Source organism: Notothenia coriiceps, unplaced genomic scaffold (genome assembly GCF_000735185.1).
Source record: "Notothenia coriiceps isolate Sejong01 unplaced genomic scaffold, NC01 NC01_scaffold00026228, whole genome shotgun sequence".
In the NCBI taxonomy this organism is placed as follows: Eukaryota; Metazoa; Chordata; class Actinopteri; order Perciformes; family Nototheniidae; genus Notothenia; species Notothenia coriiceps.
Genome location: NW_011358929.1, coordinates 283,694 through 311,202, shown reverse-complemented (window position 1 = coordinate 311,202; position 27,509 = coordinate 283,694). Strand labels below are relative to the sequence as shown.

Here is a 27,509-nt window from a genome sequence, read left to right as displayed (position 1 = left end):
TCTGGGCCTGGCCAATCACTGTTTTTTAGGCAGGATCAATGGAGAGTAGAATCAACACCATCGGACTTGACTGAGCCTAAGTTGAAGGTCCAGTTGGCAGAAAAACAAACACAGCACCTCATTAAACTCAAAACTCCCATGGCTGCCATCACACAGCCAAGCCTCACCGGGTGCAGCACTGATGGAGAGCGTTGATGTAGGAAGGCTCTAATTGCAGCATGGGGATGTTGGGCCTCTGGATTCCTGCTGCTTAAAAAATAATCCAAACCGCACAGTATTGTGTGTTGTATTAGGTTTGAGTTATGGTTGGTAAAAGTGCCATATTGATGGACTCATTGCTAAAACACTGGATTGACTTGTAGAGACTGAATGGCGGTTCTCCAATCTCCTCTAGCTGTCTCCTTCTGTCTCTCACTGTCACTCACACACAATTGTGTGAATGGATTTGGCATCACAAGTGATGACTCCTCACTCAGCCTCTTCTGTTCCATTTCCTTTCCCCTCCCACTTCCTCCGATACACTTTGTAGCCCTCAAATCTGTCGTCTTTTTCTGTACAGACCTTTTCTGGGCTATTTCTCTGCCTTCCTGCCTTTTCTTCTCAAGTGCCCTATTTGGCTCTGATGACCTCTCTCTCTTCCTCTCTCTCTCTCTCTCTCTCTCTCTCTCTATGCAGGTACCACCAGGCAGCCCAAGGAGGGGGAGGTGCTGGGGGTGGACTACAACTTTGTGAGTGTGGAGCGGTTTATGGAACTGGAGCAAAGTGGAGCCCTGCTAGAGAGTGGAACCTATGAAGGTGAGTGTCCGCTGTGCAGGAAACATTTTGCATTTGCAAGAGACAGGTGCTTGGAGAGCAGAAAGGAGACTGTATGTTTCACTAGAGCTATTTCACTGAATTTCTGAATTCAATCTGCCATCTTGATTTACAGATTTAGATATATTTACCTGATGGATCGAGTGTGTCAGGTGATGTTCGTACACAGTTAAGGCAAACAAAATTATTATTATGCCTGGCTTTTGAATGGCTGGTTGGCTGCTTCAGTGTGTGTGTTTGTGTGAACTGGATGAATGCCATTTCCAAGTCATGTCATGTCTGTGCATCTGCTTTGCTACACTGTCAGGTCAGGGATACATTTACAGATGGGGGATTATCTGGTTCATTTGCCCAGTAGCAATTTTTTTGTTAGTGTGTGCGGCAGAAGCCACTCACACAAATATGTATGCGTGTGTGATTGTGAGTGTGAGAGAACAGGTTCCAGTTTTTACGTGTTTCTTCACTAAGTGTGTGTATTGCGTGTTAACAGGGAATGTTTCCCTTAACACAGAGTTTACTTATGCCCACTGGGGAAAGTTGTCTCTTTCTCTTTCTCGGGTGGCTGCACTGGAGGTGCTGCAACTCATTTTGTAACGCACATTAAAATGTGAGAGATAGAGGAGACGAAGGAATGAGAAAGAATCAGGAGGTAAGGCAGCAAAAAACAGAGGGATATTTCGGCAGCAGTGAAGGAGGCCAAAATCAAATGTATCCTCAGGTAATCTCTTTAAGGTAACTGTGTACGTGTATGCAAGTTGTTTGTGTGTGTGCGCGAATACACGCAGGGCTTGGTCCACATAAGAGCTTATGTATGTAATGATGTGAGATGAGTCACAGCTGAAGGTGGATATTGAACTGTGCAAAAATCCGAGATGCCTTCAGGCAAATACAGAAGCATTCAGCGTTTTTTAAAACCTGCGTGGGGCATAAGGAGGAACTTATCTCAGTTTGCTTTATTTTCTGCAAAGCATCTCTTCAGGTTGTCCTTAAGCTTTCACAGGTGGGAGCTTGCTGACTGTGCAGTTTGATACTCGTGTCTTTGTTTACATGTGCCCGTGCGTGCACATAATATTTTGTTATGATGCGATAAGACTGTTTGGTGGCCAGCAGCGCAAGTGTACTTATTGAGAAAGTGGCTTCCTAATATCTTTCTGCCTCCTGCTGGGATGAAAGTAAAGTGATGTCTATAGACTCTTTTCTGCTGATCTTCCTTTTGTGTTTTATTGCTGCCTCCTTCCCTCTTCTTTGCTCAGCTGTTGTTCTCCTCCCATTGCCCCTGTTCTCTCTCTGTGTTTCATCTTTGTGAAACCTCCACTCTTTTCCACTTTGAGGGATTATACAAATATCTTCCTCCCACTCAATCTCAACAGTTCATCACAAAATATATTTCCCTGACAATGAGGGTATTACATTTCAAATAAAAGTAAAGCTTTATTGTGGTTTAAACGCAAATGGCCCAAGTAAAGAAATGGGTCCATTAAAACAATATAATTTCATAGCACAGTTCCGAATTTAAAGACGCTTCAATCTCAATCAAAAAGAGAGAAATATACTTTTGATGTATGGAGGATCTTTGCATCTCCAGTAAGATGCCCTTGGGACCTTCATGTTTTATCTAATTGTACGGTACGTGTTGTACCAGCAGAACCACTTCTGTGTGATATGACAGACGCAGAATGCTATTTTTATGTTTTGCTATTATATTTGTGCTTGCGTCTCCAAACAGAGCTGTGCTCTTACATGAGTATATGACACAGCTGTGGTTGTTTTCATACAAATCAAGTGGTTTTGTACAGTTTTGGTAACAATTTTATCATGAAATTGATCCTGTTTCTACCTGCTACTCTAATCCACACCGTTAGTAGAGACATTTATTTTCATAAGACATTTTTGTTGTAGCTTGACTGCACAACTATTGTTATGTTCCCAAACAGGTGTGCATCATTAAGCAGAGGAAGCACATTGACAGGTTTGTTTTGGCTCCCAAAAGATTAATTTATCTACCAAACGGACATCGCCTACTCTTGAGACATATTTAGGATGCTGTATTTATATTTGGAGTTATGTATTTTCTGCTTTAGGATTCCGCACCAACTTATTTTTACTTAGGAGAAGCAAATCTCCCCCGAACCCATTAAGGACACTGCCGACTGTTAATGATGCAGTTGGGTTTTATTGAAACCCCGACTCTAACTAATAATGTTGTACTTGGTGCTAACAGAGTAATAGTTTTTCTTCCTGCACACACACACTGCCTCATTCCTGCAACAGTTGTAGTTGAGGAGAGTCGGCCTAATTAAGAAGAACGGACAGCTGGTTTGGCCTCCAAGAGCCAGCGAACTACTGAGTCAGCTAATTTAACATAGCAGCAGTGCAAACGTTTTATCAACCCACAAAGTACTGTGTAAAGTGAGACTCTCTCTCTGTTTCTCAATGTGGATCGGTCCATTAAAACAAAACCAAAGCCCTACCTTGACCGGGTCTATAAGAACCTGCATGACTTAAACGTTAGACACTTACCTTTGCTAACTTTCTGATGTGCTGAGATTTTAAATCAGGGTTATACAAAACTGCAATGTTGCTGCAACACAGACTACATGAGTGTCTGCAGTATGTGAAGTTCACATGATAAAATGGGCCACTCTAAATGTACATTTACACTGACCAATCAAACACACATTGCAAAACTGAAAGTCTTCACTGAGGCAGAGAGAGTGTGGATTGTGAAGTCTGATGGAAAGAGAGATGAGGGTGAAGAGTCACCTCAGACTGTGGATGTCACATGTATGCACTTTGTATTCTCTATAAATAATGTATTATGATATCATTGATGGGCGAGACGACCATATTTATTGGACTATAAATAAAACCATATAAACAGAAAACTCTAAGAAGTGAAAAGATGAAAGTGTAATCCCTATGACAACTTCAATGTGAGGATTTAACTTTTTGTTCTCCCTCTTATTAAGGTTTTGTTTATTTTCTCTTTACAAGTAATAACATTGGCATTCTTGTTATGTTTACAAAGCCAAAAACACTAATATTTGGATACTTGATCCTGTTTGGGTCCGTTCATGGTTTCAAGCAGGAAGATTTTTTTTTCAAGCAGGAAGAAATTAACAATCGCTCCTAATTTATTCCTAAAACACAATCCACCGTCCAGTTGCACATAATTAGAGATCAGGTTTATTAGGAGTTATTAGTTCCCAGGCAGAAACAGAGTGAAGGTATCTCTGCTGCAGTCTGTTGAGACAGATAAGTCCTACATTTTGAAAGGCAATCATCTGTTCAAAGTCAGAGTTGCCCAGGAGCGGTGGACCTCCGCTCTGCCTGCCAGACGGTGTGTTACATCACCTAAAATCGCTCTTTAGTCAGACATGTGGCCTCTAACAGCCATGCCGCTGTGCCTCTCTGCCCTCAGATAACTTCTACGGCACCCCGAAACCCCCAGCGGAGCCGTCCCCCGCAGCACCTCCTCTGAATGTAAGTGAGGCCCTGCTGCCCGGAGCCCGGCCCAGCGCCCAGGGCAAGAGGAAGAGGAACCAATCCGTCAGCAACATGGAGCAGCGAGCCAGCCTAGAGCCGCCTGAGGAGGAGGAGGAGGAGGAGAGCCCGGTTGTCAACGGCAACGGAGTGGCCATCACACCAGGTACTGTAGGATGGGCGAGAGAAACATCAATTTCCCCATTGAGATGTTTTTATACTGCATTCACTTATGACTAAACTCAGACTTCCATCGTGGTCTGTTTCCCAAGTGTCGTGATGACATTTTAAAACATCATATTTAAGTTAGGAAGAGGAAGGACTGAACGTCTCACTGGTGTTATTTTGTCAAATTGAACCAGGTCAGGTGTCAAAGCCTTTCCTTTTTAATGTTCCTTATGGATAGGTCTTAACTTCTTTAGTCTAGTTTCATGTCTGAAGTTTAAGCAGCACAGCGCATGTAGATGGCTACAAATCTGACTACAAACTGTTCCCTCACCGCTCGTTATGGACATTAACAGACTCTGTTAGCATGAGTGTGAACTACACAGGTTCTCAATAACCTTATACAACACAATGCACAAGGGCACCCTAATGTCTCCACTATTATCACTGTCCAGAGTCTCATTTTGGCTTCAGCTCTCGTTTCTTTGTCCTCTCATTCCTCTCTCTCCTGCTGCCTCTGCTCTCCCGCCATTGGCCTTTGTCCTTGTTTCTATTAATACCCCAACTGCCCCTCTCTCCTCCTCTCCTCTACTATCTTCTTCCTTCTGACCTCTCTTGCTTTTTTTTCGTCTCCCAGGTCCTGTCCCTTTTGCCCTCTCCTCTTCCTGCTCCTTCCCCCATCTGTCTTTGGTGTCTGTGTTGTTGTAGCATTTCATTTTTTTCTCCTACTGTCATTTGTTTTCCATTGTTACTGACCCTCACATTAGCACAGCACATCAGTTTTTAGACTTGCTCTTAGGCCATTGCAAAAAATGCAAGAAATGTCTGTAATTTAATGCTGATACCACATTAAGACTACCATTAAGAATGAGAAGATGTTGATGTTCACAAGACAAAATATCTAATACCCTAATAAGGACTGTGACAGAGCATTGAATCACTTTAAACATATTTTTTCTTTGGGAATTATGTTTTTTTAATCTTTAATAAAAGTCCCAATTTCCAATGTTGTTGCTTCTCATCTGATGACTTAGATGCCACCAGCTTTTCTTGTCATTCAAAAAGCCTTTTTTGTGTTTCTGACTCGGTCTCTGTCCCCTAAAGTCTATGTCTTTTCCTGTTTCTCTATTTCTGACATCCCCATGTTGTTTTCTGCTCATGCTTATTGTCCTCAGACCAAATCTATCTCTCTCTCTCCTGGGGGTTCATAGCTCCGCACTGGCTTGGCTCTGACTCATCATGCTTGGCGTGTGTTGTGTGCACCCAGCAGTGTATGTGAGAATAACTGTGTGTGTGTTTGTGTTCTCCACAGAGTCCAGTGAACATGAGGACAAGAGCACAGATGCCTCTGGGGAAGTTGCTGTTGAAACGTCCGGCCAGGCCCCAGCCTTTGTCGAGCCCCCTTCCGAAGGAGAGGAGGCCCCCAAATCTCCCTCTAAATCCCCCATCAAGATCCCAGACCCAGACGAGGAAGAGTTGGGTCCTCTTCCCGACAACTGGGAGATGGCCTACACCGAGAAGGGGGAGGTCTATTTCATCGAGTAAGAGGAAAAGCTCCTACCTAGTTATTACGTTTTGACATCTTTTAAAGACAAACAGCTGCGTTTGCTTTATCGCATGTAGATGTCACAGGGGTTAAGTGTTTTGTATGATAATAAAAAAACATTACGCTTGTAAATAATAAAAAACACTTAAAAACAAATAGAATGTAATGAACCTCACAAAGTGCAAGTACTTGGCTTGGTGTGTAAACTTTATAGCACTGGACTGTTAAATAATTGATGTAACATAATGCTCAATCACACATACTGGATAAACACACACACACACACACACACACACACACACACACACACACACACACACACACACACACACACACTCGTGCAGTTCATACTGGTCATTAGTGTCACCTTCTCTCTGACCTCTGTTCGCCCCTCTTCTCTCCTTATTGCCAGTCACAACACCAAAACTACATCATGGCTGGATCCTCGGCTCGCAAAGAAAGCGAAGCCTCCAGAAGAGTGCAGAGAAGACGGTGAGTCTGATTGTTGTTTTGTGATTTTTAGTTTCTGTTCATCTGAGTCAAGCTCATCTTTCAGCATTTGTAGGAGTGCTTCGTCTCTGTATTTTCTGCTGTTTGTGAACGTTTTTTGTCTGCTCCTTATTCACTGCTGCAGCGTGTTTTCCCAACTCATGAAAAAGAGCTCAAGCATAGTTTGTTGTGTTTGTTAGTCTGCAGCTGGTCTCCCACTTCTCTGCAGATCCACAAAGTTTTTCAAATCAAGAAGAATACATTTGACAAATATATTAATCTTTTTTAGATTTGTTGTTCAGAAGTGTTCATTAGCATAGATGCATCTTGCAAGATATTTAGAGCGGAATGCAATCATTTCATCCATTATTCTTTTTTATGCTTCATAGCCAAATATCTTCTATAGTAGTTTATTGAAATGATAGCCAGACATTACTGTAAAATATCAAGATAAATAAACCAAACTTTTTTCTAGACACAAGCTACAATTTATAAGATGGACAACGCCTCTTCTTACTCTGATGAAACATTTTACCTGTCCAATTTAGGTCGTTACACCGTATAAAAAAGCCCCTACTATAACATTCTGCCCCTAACCTCATCAGTCTGGAACAAAACTTTGTTATTTCGTTTTTAAAAGGTTAAGGATGACATTAGATTTGGATTAGTTCTCAATAAATCCCATAAACATTACAGTCCTTTTCTCCTGTCTGTGGAGGTGAAATGCAACTACTAATACAATTACTGTGGCGTTTAGTAAACTTTGCTCAAAGAGAAGAACATAGTGTATTTGTTGCAGAATATTTTCATTCAATAATAAAACACTAGTGCAACTTTTGAAGTTTGTGATCACTTTAAAAGACGTATGCCTACTTATGTCCTTTCAATCCGCAGTGGACTGATGAACCAAAGAGAGATTTTCTCTGATTGTTTAATTTAGGCCCAATCCCAAACCACACCCTACCCCTACACACTACCCCTCCGTTCGCGCGGAGGGTCCACCACATTAAGTTCTGTTCCGAACCAACGAGTGTAGAGGGGGAGTGGGCTATCAAGCCCTCAAACAGCGAGTCTGCAGCGGTGCTGACTGGAGACCGGTCTCTACCTGACCGGAGTCATACTGTGTGTGTCGGTCAGGAAAGACGCTGTTTACATGTAGTTCCAGCAAACATCCACTGATAAACTGCGATGTTAACAACCTCATGATAGCCTCATATGTTTTAATTTAGGATCATACATGTGTTTAGTCTAGAAAAAGGTAAATGTGTGCATTTTATTATAAAGTTGTGTATATTTACAGACTGTTGCAAAAACTAAGAAGCTTATAAACATCAGGTTTAAAACTAAAAGAGCTTTACAAAAAAGTAACACAATGAAAGATGTTTGGATTTTTATTTTAGTTATTAATTTAAATTTTTTGTCAAAGAGATGCTGATTTGAAACCGTTGTTACATACAGTTACGGCATTTCCTGTTTCTGCCGGAGAGGGTGGAGTTTGTCCCAAAGCTTGCTGCTGTATTTACTCCCTCCATCTGACAGGAGGGAGCCTCATTGAGCTGCGAGTGTCACTCCACGGAGTTCACTGTGTAGGGTGTAGGGCGTGGTTTGGGATTGGGCCTCAATGTACAGGTCTACAAATATAAATGTAAAAGAAGCAGTTTTATAAAACATATATTATTATTTTTGAAGCCGTTCATCCTGGCCCCTCAGATTTATCTGGTGGCTCTCCATCTATCTATCCCCACTTGCTGTAGCGAGGCTTTAAAGCAGCGGGATCATGAATGTTTTTCATTGTTTTCTAGTGCTCTTCTGGCACAGAGGATCTCAGGCATAGGATACCCACATAGTACTTGTGTTTGCATGTTGGATCAATTAATTATTCATTTTTCAAACAGTTTGAATCAGGGGATGAAAAATGTCTGCAAAGATGAAAAAAAAAAACGTTTTTAGACACTTAAAAAATAGAGAACATTTGGTTAAGTCCATGAAAGACAAGCACTTGTTTCAAACAGAGTTCCTGTGTTGATCAGATAAACAACAATAAGGCGGTCTTACATCCCTGCTGCTGTCCTATCCTTCGTTCAGCAAATAAGGTTGTGATGTGATTCACCAGAGCGAGATCTGGTGAATACACATTCTCCCTCTCCTCCATCTCTTACATTTTCTCCCTCCTCCATTCTCCTCCTGCACTCCTTCACCTCACGTCTTCCTCTTTCTCTCTCCCTTTCAATCTACCACCCCTCAATTTCCCTCCTCTCTCCCTTTTTCTCTCCCACCTTCGTTCTCCCTCTCTCCCTCTCTTCATTTGACCAGTAAAAGGCCGAGCTGTGACAGGAATTCTAATAACTCTCTGCACAAACTGGTTCTCTCTCACACACAAACACTCACACACACAAACTCGCACACACATACGCACAATACCGTTGTCAATTCACCCTTTCCTAAATCGTGGCCAACGTACTTCAGCTTCATCTTGGCAGAGCAAAGATCACTTTCACTAACGCCAGCAATGTTCAGACGCCAAGATGCTGTCAAGTGCAATCTGTGATCTCTTATTTTGAGTTTTAATGCAGCAGCTTGCTTTAAAAAATGCAATAGTTCTGAGATATAAGATCTAAAGAACCAATACAAAATTACGAATGACAACTTGTGACAAACATTTATACCTCAAGGAAGGGTCTGGTCTTGTAGTGAGTTATGTTTATTAGAAGCGGATTCAAAAATATATTTATGTAATTAAATAACAGGACATTGTTTTTTCCCCCACTTCTGTCTAGAAATATGGAGTAAACCATGTAAGATATTGTTGAGAATGGTTGTGTTTGATTGTATTAGCATTATTACAAATATGATTTTTTTTTTAACACAACCTGTAAGTTGCTCTCTACAAACACAATTTGCCTTTTTTTCTTACATTTGCCTTGAAATGTAGATCTGTGCCTTGATAGGGGAATTAGCTTCATCAAATATGTTTTTGAAAGGGACAAAATATTGATTTACGTCCCTTTTTTACACGTTTTTGTCCATTTATCTGCAGTTTATTTAAGAGAAGCTGATGTGGGCTTGTTCTCTTACGCTCTGTCTTCTTCTGTCTTTGGGGAAGCAGTGGTTAAAGAAAGCTTAAGCAAACACCTCTGGCAGAGGATTTTGAATCAAAGGCTGTCAGCAGAGCGTTTGTAAGGGTCCTGGATGACACATCCCAATTTCTCGCAGCACTTTTGAAAATATTCTTTTTCAGTTTAAACGGCTCAGCAGGCACGTGGATGACAGAAGGATATACAGTAGTTTAATCCAGCATGCCGCTGTACATCACTCACTCAGTTGGTATTTTCGTTGGTGTCCTGTAGCTCTTTCTCATGTGCTCCATTGCCTGTTTTCTGATGCATACTCTTTATGCGTGAAATGACAATTTAAAGGAAATGTTCAATTTTTGCCCACATTAATGGACATGTAGTTTTTGAACGATAAAATATGCATGTAGGCAAAGAAGTCTTTCTGCAAGGAGAGTGGATAAACAACACATGTGGGGAGGAAACAGCAGGAAGGGGCGGCGCTGTTTCTAACTGCCCATCTGCCTGAAGGACTTCCCAGAGTCTCTCAGGCAGACGCAGACACACGTTCAGACATACTTTCAGCAGTGCTGTTTCTGAATCGTCCCTCTATTTATTCCCTTTCTGCCATTTCATGCATGTCTAGCATTTTGTTCCACTTTCCTTTAGCATTTCATATCCTCATTGACTATTCCTTTTCCCCATCACTATTGGGGTGAATTCGAGGAGAACATCTCTATGTTGACGTGTTTCTGCCAATTTGCAACGTTTGTGTGCATTGTATCTATATGGTGAGGTTGACTCTCAAAGTTCAAAGGCCTGTCACCACAGATATGGGTTTGCTTGCAGTCTTTTTGTCAGGCGGGTCTTTTGTTACACAACACAAGTGGATATCTTCTCTCTCGCTCAGAAGAGGAAAGTACAGAGGGGTACAAGCTTCAAATCATGCGTTGGTTTCAATTCTGCCTTTGATATGCACTCCTAACCTCGGTTTCAAAGTAATCTCAGTGCTGGTGACGGAAAATATGCCGCTTATTATTATCATTTAGAGGCAGGAGTTCTCACTGATGCTGATTTCATGACGTCAAACCCTGTCTGAAACCCACAGAGAAGGAATTTTAGAGTTTAGAGAATTAGACTAAGAGAATTAGACTGGACAGATATGGTGAAAATAAAAACGAGTGAGTGAGTGAGTGATGAGGTAGGGTGGTGATGCTGAGCAGAGGGATGTTGTGAAGTGTTTCTTCTTGAAAAGAGCAAGACAATTACAAATGAAGATGAGGTGAGAGAGGTGTGAAAAATGAGGAGCGTTGCACCACAGCATCCACTGTCAGACAGCGATGGACTCGTGCTAAAATGTTTCTCTGAGTTACATCACTCTTATCAGTCATGTCTGGGCCAGGGCCATTTCTCTGCCTGTATCATTCTCACCCCTTTTCTTTAATATTCCTGTTTTCTTTACCTCTTTTTTCTGTATTGATAATTGTTTGTTATTTATTATGTCCGCTTTCTTCATTTAGGCTCAAAGCTGACAGTGTTCATTTGCGAGTGCAAACACATAACAACACAGAGCGGCAGTTATATCATTTGAGCTGCAACAACAAATACATTTATTGATTCCTCAAAAAACACAAGGTTGTTTAGTCATGTGTCTTTTCCTCCAGCACCATCATATCATCAAAATATTAATTGTGGCTTATGGACAAATACTCTCAAAACAAATGACATTGCTGTAAATTGTGAAGAAGAAGAAGATTGAACTTATTGTTATTACGTAGTACAGGCACTATGTAACGAAACGGTTCCTCTGCATTTGACCCATCCTGGTGTTAGGAGCAGTGGGCTGCCATTATGTACGGCGCCCGGGGAGCAGTGTAGGGAACGGTGCCTTGCTCAGGGACACCTCGGTAGCACTTGGTCTTTCCAGGATTTGAACTGGTGACCTTCCAGTTGCCGAGCCAAGTCCCTATGGACTTTGCCACCACCGCCCTTGTGTTAATGGTTATTAGCAAATATTAATGTATAATCATATGATGGTGAACATAATGAAAACATGAACCTAGCTAAACATAGACCGATTGCCCTTGTGAACATATAAGTGCCAATCATGTTTTCCAGCGTTTTTTCAGTGCTTAATTAGTTTTCTATGATACTGTAATTGAATAAAACTATTTTATTCATAATTTAGTACTGAATAGCTGCTGTATGTTTCCCTCAGTGTGGGATCAATAGGGCTTTTATATATTGTACTGTATGTACTGTTAAACTTTAGACGGTTGGTCCAACATTATGTCAACTTGGGCTTTGAGAAATTGTGATAGAAAAGATTATTTAACAATTAATGGAGACAAAAGTTGGCAAATGAATTCATATTGAAATTAAATAATCATTAGTCGCAGCCCTTCTGTACTTAAATATGAGTTATTTCTTATCAAAGGTTTGGAGGGTTTTTGAGGTGGTTAGTATTTTTTGTGCGAGTCAGATGAGTTCATTGTGTGTGTTCCTGGCTGCCTTGTTGGTCAGGGCGGCTTTGTGTGAGAGGGAAGATGAGTCATCTAATGCAGAGAATCACAATTAGACCTCATGTCAGGAGAGACAACGATACACATGCACACAAACAAGCACCCGAACACACAAGCTAGCCCCTTTGTGCTCAAACTATATCCAGACACATGAGGAGGTGATGTTGTGTCAAAACTAGATGACAGCTACACTCATATACAGATGCAAACACAATTCAGCCATCTGATAGACACACACACACACACACACACACACACACACACACACACACACACACACACACACCTTGAAAATATAGAGTCATGAATGCATAAAACACACACACAAACACACCCTCTCTCTCTGTATTTCAGCAGCAGGAAATAGAGACAAGACAGAGGCCTCAGCTCAGGCGAGAAAAAAAAAACTTCCACTGGTGGTTTCCATGGAAACTGTCTCCCTTTCACTTTAGGGGGAGGGCAAGCGACTAGTGGATGAGTTAGGCCGACATTTAAGGTGGCTTGCGGACAAGGTGGGAGGGAATTTAAGGTGGTTTGAATCCGACTTTTACACCTCGAGGATGAGAAGGGCCTTTTTAGGTAATGGCAGAGAAGTGCAGACGGTAACAGACCATCGATAATTACGGAGTGCACCCTTTCACCTTGGGCTGCACAGTCAGCATGCTCGGCAGCTAGAATACACAAACACACACACGCACACACACACACACACTGGATTATTGGTATCAAGATCAGAAATCTGTTCTTAATTGCATTACAGCGTGAGAGGATGATGTCACAGTATCAGTGCCATACCGACCGAATAATTGTAAAAATAATAGAGCTCAATATTTTTATGTGTGTGTGTATCTGTGTGTGTTCAGTGAATCTCGAAAGACTTTGGGTTTGGGTATTGTTTAAACGTTTTTGTACTTTTGCTCATAAAATGCCCTAGTTCGGTAGAGATATTACAAAACAATATAATTGTAATACGTTTTTTTGGGGAGTAATAAACCTCACCATTCGATGCCAACACTTTATTGTCACTGGGATGGATTATTGACTTCTGCATGCTGAAGGTTTGAAACGGAAGCATCAAAACTACACTCCCACCTTCCAATACAAATCACAACCTTTTTCCTTGTGTGTGTGTGTGTGTGTGTGTGTGTGTGTGTGTGTGTGTGTGTGTGTGTGTGTGTGTGTGTGTGTGTGTGTGTTATGCTCAAGGATTAAGAATTAAGTTCCCTTTTGTTAGTGTGCTTATTGTCTCTTTCAATCTGTATGACACTGGTATTCATATGCTTTCATCATGTTTGCTTTATTTCCCTGTGGAAAACAGCCTTCTATGGACATAGTTATGAATTTCATGAATTAGACTCTGACATGAGGATGAATTAATATGAGGGAGGAAACCTTTCAAGAGCGTTTGCTGATGAATGCTAATCAGGAGCGCAGTATTTCAAGAATTTGTCTGAGTAGGAGGGGAACTGTTACTGTGTGTGTATGTTAGCTGAGCCTTATAGTGTGAGGTCAATCCTCTTGAATGATAAAGAAAAAATAGAATTTTGCACATCTTGCAGGTTCTTATTATAGTGACCTGTATATAGTGTTTAAGTGTCAGTGGAAAGTAGGAAGGATAGGGCATATGCAACAGGAAGTGTATCAGTGCCTTGACCCAGGTCTTTTATGATCGAGAGAGGATAAATACATCTGCCAAGGGATGGATGAATGTTTGAAGGGAACAGAGAACCAGAGGATGACAATGAACACAACAGCTATAGAAGTTTCCAAGGTTAAAACGAGTGGGTGTGTGAAAGAAAAATAAGAGACAAACAACACAAAGTAGTAAGGTGAAGGTATTGGGCCTTGAAGGATTTGTGCACCGAACAAAAGGACTGAATGAAACAGGGTGGGATGAGATGTGTCAGAGGATTTAAATGCTCTCTCCTCCCGCCCTGCTCTGTATTGATATCTGTGTTGTGAGTCGTGTCACCATGACGAAGCCACCACTGCAGATCGAACTGCTGTCTGTCTATTAAGGGAGCACTTTGGGAGGGTCCCGCTGTGAGCCCTGAGATTCATGTTGTCTCCCCTCAGTGGTTCAATTTAGTGTCTGCCTTCCTTCTCCTGCTCTCAGCATAAACTGACTTAATTTCCCTTGTCTGTTTTCTCCTTCCTCTCAGAGCTGCCCTATGGCTGGGAGAAGATAGATGACCCCATCTACGGCAGCTACTATGTAGAGTAAGTCTCCCTCAGACTTAGGTTAAATCTGCTGCTCTGTAGTAAAACAGAAAGTGCATTTCTACAGTTTACAACGCATTATTATGAATTATAAATGACTAAATTCTCATTTCGTTTTTATGTCTCACTGCTTATTTAACTTCTACAGTGAAAGGCTCATCTGTGTTGGCTATAAAGGGAAGTCTGCTGATAAAACCGGCTCACATGGTCAAAATTATATTAATGTGTTGCATTCAAAACATACTGTATTGGTACCTAACTGCTGTTGAGGTTGGAAATACATTATACATTTTGTTGTCGCCCAAATCAATTTATCCGTAATTTGAAGCTGAACAGTAAAAGTGGAAGACAGTTTTGGGATCCTTTAACTTGTGAAATATATTTTACAACATTTGGTTGTAGGTGTAAATTACTTTAGGGATTACATTTGACATGCAAGAGACATAAACATATCTAGAGATTTGATATATTGGTATGTTTCAAACTAGCCAACAGTTTACTTTGTAGTTAAACAGAATGTATTTAAGTTGGGATCAATACAAGTGTATGTTGACCACATAGATTACACGTGGCAGAGCAACCCCCCGCACTCTTAAACGTTTAGAAGTTGAAAGATTTCAAATGAGTGTATTATATAGCTGGACTATTGATTCTCAGTGGGACCAACAAGATTAGCCACCCTTTTTTCATAATAAAATATTGATCAATAAAGTTTAAATCATATGTTTAAATATCTCCCTTACTAAACACAATGAAAATAAATAAAATGTTGAGTTACCACTTCTTTAGTGCATTTTACTGAAAATATGTTTTCACTTTGGGTATAAGAATTGATATCTTAAAGATTGAAATATGAAATCTTCCATTGTTTTGAATGGTGCATTGTATTTTCAGCCATATCAATCGAAGGACTCAGTTTGAGAACCCGGTCCTGGAGGCCAAGAGACGCCTGGAGCAGGAGAGGCAGATGCAGAGCCAGGGGCTGTCCGCTCTGCCACTGCCCACGATATACAGAGGTACATGGAAAACCACACTATGTGCAGTTCTTAAATCCAAACATGCTGACATGCTCAGAGTTTCACACATTTCAAAATACAAGAACTCCAGAGAAGACATGTGGGTGTGATCTTTAGGTCATTAAGGTCCCTCGAAACCTGTGTGCTGATTGATGAATTAAATGTTAATAATTCTATTTGAAATGGTTGTAAGAACATTGAGGGATGGGCTAGGAAAACAATGACAAAATGAATTGAGTTTTTAAAGATGCACAATGTACAGGGTCGAATAGAGATGGCTGGCAGTGCGGGGGACAGGGAACACGCTCGCCCTGAGGCCCCTGCTGGGCTCATCTGAATATGAGCACGTATTAGATGAAGCAGTACATAATGGTCTGAGTGCAGACTCCACTCATCTTGAATGAGTCAGCTTATCAAGAATTAAGGCAATAGTGTCTCTGTTGCTGCATTAGTGTTCAGAAAGAATGCACAATAGGTTCATTCTGAAAATGAAAAGAAAACCAAGATAATGTGACAAATCAAATGTACATGATATCTAAAGTTTAAAATCCTTCTGTCCCTTCAGAGAAGCCTCTGTTTACGAGGGACCCGACCCAGCTGAAGGGGAACTTCCTGTCCACAGCCCTGCAGAAGAGCAACATGGGCTTTGGCTTCACGATCATCGGAGGAGACGAGCCCGACGAGTTCCTGCAGGTGAAGAGCGTAATACCAGACGGACCCGCGGCTCAAGACGGAAAGATGGACACAGGTAATTATGTGTACCAACGCAGGATTTAAACAACTGGTTGAGAAATAAATTCAGGTTTAAAAAAATGTATGCTGTTACTGGCTGCTGATCTTGTAATACTGTTTTTGTAGAAAGGCTTGAGCACAACCTCATTACTCTGACACCTCAAAAACAACACCACCTTTCATTTCCTGCCAAAGCAGATCTTGCTTGGGGCAGAGGTATCGCTCTTCAATTGGAAGGTTGTAGGTTCGATCCCGGGCCCCTGCAGTCAATATGTTAATGTGACCTGGGTCAAAATACTTAACCCCAAATTGCTCCCGAAGGCATGGCCAACCGTGTGTGTTTGTGTGTGAATGTTACTCTGACTGGGGTTGAATGAGTGTACACAGACTTTTTGTATTTTAAAAGCGCTTTGAGCGGATGCAAAATCTAGAAAAGCTCTATATAAATGCAGTCCAATAACAATTTAATTGCAGCGTTTTAACTGAAATTAAATTGTTTTATTGCAGAGATAAAAACAGTTCCCCTCCTGACTCCGACTTTTACCCCTTAGCCCTTAAATCACATCCACATTGTCTTGTGTTTATATTTAGATGTTGTCCTCAGTGATTTAAAGAGTGCTTCATATTCTCTTTATAGACGGTTAATTTTGTCAGCAGATGTGTAGATTTAACGTTAATCTCTCTCTCCCATTAAAAAGCTATTAAGGCTTGATATCGAGTAAGTTATGCTTGATTAACAGATTAATTTGGACTTTGACTGATTGACAAAGAAAGCAGTAATAAAACATCGGATGATGTTTTGTAGTCTTGTTGTCGTAAGGACATTTAAAAAATATATATATATATTTTAATATTTATTTAATTTTTTTTTTTTATTCAGCTAAGTCCATTGATGCACAATTTGTATTAGTTGTATGATGAATAGATGTTACCTGTTATGTGAATACAATTGCAGTTATACTTGAAATATTAAAGCACATCTTGGAATTGAATATCATTGGTAGAAGTTTCCTGTCCCCATAAATATAATGTTGTCCTCAAAGGGTACATCATTGGCCTCTGATGGTGCATTTGAGGTGCCCTATATTTGAGCCGGTAGCACAGTGTGTCCCAGACAAGGACTTCAGTTTTCTTTAAGCACACCCTCTGTGCTCTGTACAGGGCATCATTACTATGTGCTTTGAATGGGAATGAGAGGAGCTGATTCGATTGGCTATAACTGACATCAGCCCACACAACACCTACTTCAGCAGGGGATTTATTCCTGCTTTGTCAATGAAGCTGCACATGTGATATTACTACACCGGCCTCAGTGGTCATGCTGTTCTCAAAAATCAGTAGAACATGGGAACACTAGTTATTGTCCCATACTTGTGTTTCTTCTTTGTTTCATAAAAACAAGAAACGGCAACATCCACACAAGCTGTAAATCATTTCCCCATGGCTTAATAAACAGTTACAGAGACACTGCTACATGTCTATGTGGAAGGTTAACCAGCAGTGGGTATGATATTTGCAATATTCTTTAGTAGACAGTAAACCATTTACTCTGTGTTGTTTTGAATGGAAGCATAATTTTCATTTGGTTAACAAAGAATCGTTTTTACGATGACAAAGACGATGCAATAACGATGAGGAACTAATTTCATCTTACACTTACTGCGACAATATCGACATGCAGTATATTTGATGGAAAAGATAACACTAAAATATATATTTTTAAATAAAAACTTTCTTAAAGTCTTTTCTTATTTTCTTTCACTAAAAGAAAAAGAGGAGAACAAATATAATAAACAGTTTAAAATAAAAATCCATATCAGGAAGGGTATTACTTCAGAGAGTAACTAAAGTCAAACCAGGGTCTTGGAGAATGATACACAGGGGTATTTCTTTTTTTTGTGTGGACATTTTGAATATAATCTGATGACTAACAAAGAAGAAATGATCAACAGTTAAGTTGCTCTAATTGTTCCACTTAAATGCAGACTAAAATGCCCAGATTGTAAATTAAAAATAAACAAGATGAGGTTAACTAAATATGATACAAACATAGAACGACAAAAGACTTACTGAAAAGATTTGCTAACTAATTTAAAACCACCCCAAAATATTGATTTTTAAGCATTAACAGAAACCAGCCTTACAGTAGTTTGGACATCATCCCAAAGAGCTGATGTCAGTAAATGTCGGAGTGGGATGCAGTCATACGCTCAGAGGAGGCAGTGCTGTGTGCTAGGCTCTGAACCTGAGAGCTGTCCTCACGCCTGCTCTGCTGGTGTCTAAAATGCTCATTTAGAGATAGCTTCAGAGCCGGGAATCCTCCGCCCTGCTCTCAGCTCCTGCTCTCTGCTTTTTATGTCTCTCCCTCTGCCTGTCAGTTTCTCCTTTATCTGGAATCCATCTCTTTCTATTTTATCTCCATCCCTCTCTTTGTCTCTCTGGCTTACCCTTTGTTATGCTCCCTTATCTAACCATGTTATCTGACACTTCTCCTCTGCTCTCAGCCTCAGTATATTTCCATCTTCTTTCTCTTTCAACCTCTCTAGTTTTTCTCTCCTCATCCCTCTATACTGGTCTGTCAGCCCTTTCCTCTCTCTCTCTACTTGCTCCTATCCACTCTGTGACATTGCCAGAGCTGCTCACACACATCTGTGCGTACACACACATTCACACTCATGCATGCACACAGTCACAGAGTCACTCCCTGGCAGAGATTAGCTGGCCTATTTGAGCTGTGTGGCGTTGCTCTTAGGGATTGTGTATGATTGTGACATGCATGGTGTGTGTTTGTGTGTGTGTGCATGTGTGACAGAGACTACTCCCAGAAGTGTGAAATAGAGGATTTGAGGCAGTAGCATTTGTCATGGGGCTGTGACTTTTAATCCGAAATCCATAACTTTCCGCACATTCAAACTACAGCGGAGAGGACAGAATATCTAATGTCGCATTTGTGAAATTGTTTCACCTCGTTGTTATGGGTTTTGTAGGAAAATGTCATCGACCCGGCTGGTAAGGTGAATATGAACATAACATGTAGTGAAGTGAGGAAATTAGATCGAAAAAGCACTGTGTGACCTGACAAAGAAAACTATGCACACAAGATCATAAACAATTGTATATTGTATATTCACAAAGACACATACTTGTAAATTGACCGCAGTGGGGGTGACCTGATACTATATTTGCTCTGTGACACTTTAGAGGGACAGAGTGTTTCTTCTGTGTTGTAACAGCGTGTCCTGATACTGCTGGGATTTGTCATTCATAGCAACAGACGGTGAAAAGTTGTGTTTTTTCAGCACAGTATGTTCGCACAGAGTTACACAGAGACCAGATCACGTGGTGTGTGTAATATGTAACATACTGTGAGCAGGGCTGAAGCTGTTTCTCTTTGCTCCTCAGGTGATGTCATCGTCTACATTAATGACATCTGCGTGCTTGGCACCACGCACGCTGACGTGGTCAAGCTTTTCCAGTCCGTTCCCATTGGTCAGAGCGTGACCCTGGTGCTCTGTCGAGGCTACCCCCTGCCCTTTGACCCCGAGGACCCCAGCGGCGCAGCAGCGAGCGCCTCCTTGACACCCATTGGCATGGAGCACCGCCCCCTGGTGGTGAACGGCCGCGGCAGCTACGACCCGTACCTGGAGTATCTGTCGCTAAGCTCCCAGCTGCCTCCGCAGGCTCTGGCTCAGGCCGGAGCCCCCCACCCCGGGGACACACATCTGGATGGCTCTTCGCTGCCGCCCACCACACCTGGGTCGGCATCGGCACTCACGCCCCACGACGACAACGTGTCCATGGCCTCCTCTGGGAATGCAGGGGTTGCAACAGCGCAGGGGGCGGAGCTTCTGACAGTTACCATGGTGAAAGGGGCGGAGGGATTCGGGTTCACCATTGCCGACAGCCCCACTGGTCAGCGAGTAAAACAGGTGATGTTTCATGTCCACCTGCACATGAATGAGTACATTAATGATAGTTAATGTGTTAATTCTAAAGTTTCAGTCGTCAGCTTCAGCAACAAAGTTGGTTTACAAATTAAACTTGATCTAAAACAGAAGGTCATCGCTCATTTAATTTAGTTAACGCTACTGAGTAGGAAGAGATTGAGATAATAGGAACAAATTGTGTTCAGCCTGTAAAGGATTTTGTATCTGCTAAAATAGTAATGACTCTTAGAAATAGATCAAATAGAGCAGATGAGTCATGACAATGAGACAGATTATATTTCTCATCCCTGTTGTATTTGTACAGCATTATAAATAAATAAAAAGAGTTCTGTCTTTGATGTTATCTGCACATGCTCCTTAATTGTCTTTTAACAAACAATCTTTCTGTCATTATCTTAATATAAGTCAAAAAATGAAATTGGTATCCATTATTACCTAAATTACTAGACTGGATTTGGAAAACGCTGAATTGATCTCAGCCCACTGGTATATTTTAAATAGTTATGATTTTAGAGTTGAAAAATAGTTAGGTATCCAAATTAATTCATTATAGTAAACAATATGTTGTTAAATGGTCCCACCAAATCAAATCACAGCGAGTCTTGTTTGTGTGACGCTGGATGAATTGTGGTGCAGGTGCTGGACCCGGGCTCCCAGGCAGCGTCAGGGCTGATCGAGGGAGACCTGATCCTGGAGGTGAACCAACAGCCGGTGGCGGCAGCGGGACACGGGCGGGTGGTGGAGATGCTCAAAGAGTGTCCCGTGGGAGCGGAGGCCACGCTGCTCATACAGAGAGGAGCAACAGGTGAGACTGAAGGGCTTATTTACTGTTTTACTGCTTGTCTGATCGGTAATTAGTTTATTTGCTTCAAATTCAGTTTCCTTTATTCTGTTGTTTACTCATAAGGACTACAAAGACAATTGTACATAAAGTGTCTAATTAACCAGATCAAGAACAAATCGAAAGTGTATAAAGATATTTAACAATAATGATTTATATACCACCATTGAAAAGCTAAGGTGCTTTACAATAAAAACATGATAAAAGTCATTCAGATCCGGAATATAAACAATCTGAATAGTTCCAACAAATGCCATCTATTAATTAAAAAACGTACTATAAAAGTGAGTCTTAAGAAGAGATTTAATGGAAACCACAAAGATTGCCTGCCTTGATGAATGAAATGTAATAGATATATTGTAGTTTTTGGTTAATAAGCATGTTATTTCTAACGACGACATCAAATCATTTCCAACCTTTTTAATACCTGGTGATTTTCCGTGATCTATTTATGATAGCAGTAGTGGCAGAAATGCACACATGTACGATTAGTATATAACCCTAAGCCTTAAAGAACCAGAACTTTTGCAAAAATGAAAAATGGGCCTGTGCATGAGCCCAGCTCAAGTTGTTTCTTATTGAGATGCACAAATCTCATGTTGCTGTGCATCTTCAACCTCACCTGCAGCTCCTGCAAGAGAGGAGAGGAGTCGAGTAGAGTTGACAGTGAGAGCTGAGAGTGCAAACCAGATTTTGATTATGACACTTTAGAACCGTTCTATTTTTGAACACTTTCAAATGACTTGGATTTTATTTTTGGAATACTACAAAGTTTAGAAGTTAGAAGAAAAACTGGACAACTTTTATTATTTTTTGTTTTTTTAAATAACAAGACTGTTTTTCTTAAAGTGTAATAGTTCAGGATTACTTCTCAGACATAATATCTGCATGATGGTTAAAAAAAAACACAAAAGAACTTCTGTGTTCCCCTTGGGGAATTAGATGAGACTTTTTATGAGACACTTGAAGAAAAATACAATTTAAAAGAAGAGTATTTGGTTATTTTTCATGTAATAGCTCATGCAGATAATGCAAAGAAATAAAAAAACTGCGGACAGTGTAAGCAGATGTCATGGAAAGTCTTGTGTGTCATCATGTTTTTTAAACGCGGCTTTATTGCCAAACAATTTTTTCCAATTTAAAATGCAGTGGAGAGTTTGGATAGATGCTCTGTGGGAGCAGACGACACCAACACTGCTGTGGAGAAGCGGTTTAATTCCCACTGGGGACCTTCAAAATAAATGCGGTTATTTTACTGTAATGTGCTTTGGACAGAAACGGCTCTGGAGAATGTTTTCTAACCGGCTGAACTGGTTGGCACGATGTTGTTTGGCCACTTGTTCTGACATAAACTCTGAAATGATGACGCTTTGATTATACAGACAGCATTTTCATATTGCTCTGGAGTCATGAACGATCAACTTTAAAGTTATGCTTGGTTAGGACAATGGTAACAAAGGGAAACGAGAAGCCAAAAAGCTCTAACCAAAACCCCTTCAGTCCTATTTAGGATCTTTAATCTTAACTATACCTTGATTCACTGATCCTATGTGTTTTTCTTTGCGTCAGATTACCTACCATCCTGTCTGAAAGCCTGTATTGGAAAATGTTCTTCCAAACCATTTTTCCTCCTCCTCCTCGCTAACTTTTCAAGCAAACGTTACATTTAGACTGACTGTATAGTTTGGCCGTCTGTGCACTAAGAAGGGGTTACTGTTGTTTACCAATACCTGTCACATGTTAGATCCACCTAACAAGCTCTGCATTGCAATGAGCCGCTCCACACCACCTTTGTTAATGTTCCGCACTCGTTCAGTATCGTACCGTTCTTTTTCTTTTGAAGGGAAAGAAGGAGATGACCACACGCACTCAGTCTGAGAACCTAAATGAAAGGGGAGTTATAACGTAGCAGAGAGAGCATTTCATAGTGGTGCATTTGTGAGTGCAGAGAGATTTTCCCTGAACCAAAGAATGGAGTGTGACCATTTTCTCTTTGTTGCCACCTGCGAGGAAATTAAATTGCACAGTGAACGCTTTATTTGTTTTAAAGGTGCTCTTGCTCTGATTTTCTAAAAGGTGTTCTGGTCACAGGGTTACATTTTAATTAGATGATTTCCCAAGGCTGCATACCACTGAGCCCGTGGCTAACTGACGAACACACACACAACCGCTCAGGGATTAACCATAGAGCCTGTCCTCTGTCCATAATAAAGACACAGTTTTTTAAGCTCATTGTTTGTTTTTGATGTGCCAACCTGCAGCTTTGCATCTTACTTTGTCATGCTCATTTAGTCGTTAAGTCTGCAGTTTGTCTCAAGATAAATTGCCTTTAGTGAAGGGTTAATTTGCGTTGTTTCAGAGACGATAACAGAACATTAAAGACAAATTATAAATCCACTCTCTTTTAAATCGCTCCCTTTTTCATGGATGTTACCCAATTAGGGATGAAAACAATCAGTCTCATATGCATCTCAAGTTTAATTAATTGGAGTGTGGCAGGAATTATTATTGTAGACCTGAAAGACAATCAAAGACATTAGCACCTAATGACCCTGATTTATCAGACTATCTCATGTGAGTACTGCTGGGTGCTTATTTACATCCGCCCTGTTGTCTTCAGTCGTACAGTTCATTATTGGACATTATTGGAGATGTATCGATGAAATGTTGCCCAATCCAAGTGAATTAACTGTGTACTGTATGTTGTTCATTGAATTATACTGTTGATTATATGAAAGATAATAAATCCTACTAAGTCTAATTTGCACAGATGACATGTGTTTTGCGCAGGAATAAGAAAACACAGTGTTTTATGTGAATGCATGTCATCATGCATGGATGTGTGTGCAGCTGAGATCAGATGTTGTGAGCATCCTATGACCATGCAGAGCCAACATCTGCCTCCTGGTGGTTAACCTTTGCAAAGACATACCCTCAGGCTTCACTGTCGGATACGCCATTTAAAAAGGGTGCTGTAATTCAATATACAAATGAGATTTCCTCACACAGATTAATGCAACATCACATGTACATACACAGATCTGTACTCAAATGTACACACAGCTTGCAATAGATATCCTCCAAAGTGCTGAGCTTAATTTGCCAAATTACGTCCTTCCCCCAAAGCTGCCATACCCTCCAACCTCACCAGTTTCTATCAAACAACTCAAGGGAAACAGCCCCACAGGGACTATCAGGCTGACACACCAGGAGCCTCTCTGGCTCTGTGTGTGTTGCTCTCCTCACTGCAGGGTGAAAAAGAGGACAAGGTCCTTTACAGTGACTCAGATGTGCAAAATGTCAGGAACGTTTAAGCATGTTTGTGTTCACAGATGTATGATTTCTGTGCAGAACATCAGTGAAATTAAGCTTGCTCGCATGTTTTCATGGGAGAGCAACAACAGACAGGGTGTTAGACGTGTGTGTGTGTGTGTGTGTGTGTGTGTGTGTGTGTGTGTGTGTGTGTGTGTGTGTGTGTGTGTGTGTGTGTGTGTGTGTGTGTGTGTGTCTGTCTGCTGTAGTGTGGGCTTTCTGCCAGACTTCCACTGAGCTGTGGTCGTGTTCACAGCTCTGTCCCCTGACATCCTAGTTTGAAGCGTAGCCAACCACAGACTACAGATATTGTGCTGCACCAATGAGGATGCAGATCATGGCTGTGAAAAAAATGTGTCACGCTGCACAAGCCAATCAGGCCGATCTGAAAGCCATCCAGGACTCAGCAGGCTAGTCTGTGAGGCCGGCCTGCCAGACTGTCTGACCACTGACTCCAGAGAGAGTCAACGTGCTGCCTCTCCACCAATCAGGCCTTTGTAATTCATCAGCATTCATAGGAGTACACCACACATCCAGCACATATGCCATTGAGTTGTATTAGCATTTAAATTAAGCTTAAAGGCCAATGTGCCTATGACTCTTATTTTTAATATGAGTGAACAATTGCCTTGTAGCTCATACCTATTTCCCTCAGTGGGTCATAAAGGAAAGTTTCCTGAGATTGAGCTATTAGAATTCCTTAAAGGCTTCCCTGAAGGCCGGTATTCCCTACAGGACACGGTTATTAGTCCTAGACCCCCGCAGAGCTTTCCCTCTGCGGCTGCCGCCATACTGAAGCTCTTCAGCACCACGGACAGTTATCCTCAAACCTCCATTCATGTTTACCTTATGCAATCATGAACAGGGAGGGTTTCTATTTCCCTTTTCCTCATGTTCTTTCATCCGTTGGCCTTCTCTAAGACACAGCAGGGAAGTTAGTTCTTTTAAAAGGAAAAAATGTCCAAGCGGAAATTATGCTTGTGCGAATAGATAAGGGTTTGGGTAGGGAAATATATCTGATAAAAGTGTAAGGAAAGTTACAAATAAATGTAAATGTTCATTTAGTCTTCATACGGACTGGCAGGAATCCAATGCATACCATTTTCCTCAAATCTCTCCTCGCTCGCTGATTTTGAAGTTCTGCCATTCTGCAGCAAAGTGCGCTGGCCTTCATCTCACACATCTGAAAGTAGTTGATGTGGTTGGAGAGTCATTCCATAAATACATTTCGTCCAGTGCTCTCTGACATTTCTCCGGAAATCTCATAAACTGAATAAATATTTAATATATGAGGCTTCTCTAAAGAATATTTTACAAGCGCCCACGTCTGTTAAAACATTCATCAGGGAAGCTGAAGGAATCTAGTGTGCTTCATGAGTGTGTTAATGAATCCTCTCTACATGTATGAAGATTCCAACTGCATGTTTATACAAAGCAGCACTTGTATGTGATCAGCCCCATGTGTAAATGTATGTATTTGGGTCTGAGCAGCATAACTGCTGTATGTCTTTGATTTAACGGAGTCACAGGGGAGCTGTGTAGATGAGATTGTTGTGATGTTAAGTGCTCCCTGCTTCCTATATACAGATAAAATATGACTTTCTGAGTAAGTGTATGTGTATATATATATATATATATATATGTGTTTGTGTGTGTGTGTGTGTGTGTGTGTGTGTGTGTGTGTGTGTGTGTGTGTGTGTGTGTGTTGGGGGGAGGGGGGCCATGCTTATGCCTGCAGCCAATGANTTATTGCATGGCACCGTGCCAAGCAAATTTAGCCTTGGCATTTGCCTATGTCAATAAATGTATACTGTACTGAAGGATCAGACACTTGTGGGTTTCCTGCTCTGTACCGACCTCTTATCCTTGTGTGTTTGGTCAAAACGCTAACTTTTTTACAAACCGGCTCATATGATGGAAATATAGAAGTTTTATGGCAATGTTTTTTAGGCTCTACCTCCCCACACGGGTTGCCCCCTCAGAGTCTGACTGAGATTTTGCCCCGGCCTTTTTTGATTTCTGTATGATCTACGTACCACAAAATTTGTTTGTGTGGGGGTAGAAGTATCTCTGATTCTCTGCCCAGATTTCTGTTTTTGTGTGTTCTGTCCAAGTTCTCTTTTTTAATTTGGTGCCAGTGGAAATCTCCAGCTTTATGTTCTCCATAGTCTCGGTAAGTGTGAAATAATACCCTAATAACCAAAAATTATAAAAATTGTCTCACCAGGCATTGCACTTCCTTCTTACTGTCGCTGTTACTTGCTGCTGGTTTGTTTTGTGTCTGTATGTTTGTGGTGGTTCCATCAACCCATTTTTATCACAGAAATGAGCGTCATCCCAGGGCGGCAGTGTCCATCGGCTGTCAGCGGGTGTGTTTCGTCGCTAGTGATAGCGCCTTTATACTATTTCTCTTGTAAAATGACTCATATTGAGGCGATAGATGGATGAAAATGGACACAGTGGATCGCTCAGTAATTGCTTTACCCAGTCTTGATCTGAGTTTTATTTTATCATTGGTAACATCTTCCACCTTGCTTTTGAGTTCTCCTGCTAGCATTTACAGGATCATGTTATAGTTCTCACAGGCTCGCTCCTACTGGACTCTATGGGTACTTATCTTACGATGCGGCAGCCTTTGAGAAGTTTATAGCGTATGCCGGCCCGGCAGCGACTGAAGGTGCACAAGCGCGTATTAACGCGGCCACGGCCCTCCTTCCGTCATCCCTTTCTCTTCAGCGAGCACAACGGAGCTAGAGAAGTTCGTTTGAAGAAGAAAGTGTTTTATACCTCTCTTGGTGTTGCATTCTATTGTGACCGGGCTGGTCCTTCGTGCCCTGTGCTCTGAAAGGCGGGCGCCGTATCCCCCACCACCTCCTGCTTCGGTGTTGGGACCAGCATGTGAGCGGAGGCGTGCATCACGTTCGCCATTCCAACGGGGCGGATGGGCTTCTGTTTGCCGTGTCGGCCACTTCCGGGGTCCGGCGTCCATGGAGTCCACGGCCCAGGGGCTGTCTTCCCCCTAGGTGATCATCATGGCGGCGAGAGCGGGTGTGTTGGCATCTCGCTCATTGCTAGATATGCCCCACCTCACCAGATCAGAGCGTTATTTGGCAAGGCCGAATTAGTAGCTTGGTCGCGGAATGTGCGCCGCCGTTGCCTGCCGTGTGAGTCCCGGGGGGGGGGGGGATCAGCGCGTAACGCGCTGGCACTTTCCAAAAGGACGTGTCGATCTTCTGGAGCCCCGTGTTTACGGAAGGCTTTGAGACGATCTCTTGGTCACGGGATGAGGAAGTAGTCCGCAGCGTGGACTGCTTCCTTGCTTATCCCAGAGGTAGGAACACTATCCCACACTCCCCGCCCCGCCTGTGAAACT

The 27,509-nt window shown here is 41.6% G+C and overlaps 1 protein-coding gene across 1 annotated transcript; it reads left to right on the top strand.

The window, feature by feature from the left end:
• Positions 1-681: 681 nt before the first annotated feature.
• Positions 682-27,163, top strand: LOC104956713 (membrane-associated guanylate kinase, WW and PDZ domain-containing protein 2-like). The gene is made up of 10 exons (XM_010784243.1): positions 682-795; positions 4,235-4,462; positions 5,774-6,002; positions 6,420-6,499; positions 14,231-14,288; positions 15,183-15,304; positions 15,870-16,052; positions 19,439-19,965; positions 20,620-20,788; positions 26,985-27,163. Exons 1-10 carry the CDS (start codon positions 747-749, stop codon positions 27,161-27,163), a joined length of 1,824 nt encoding a protein of 607 aa, XP_010782545.1. The 5' UTR covers positions 682-746.
• The last annotated feature ends 346 nt before the right edge of the window (positions 27,164-27,509 follow it).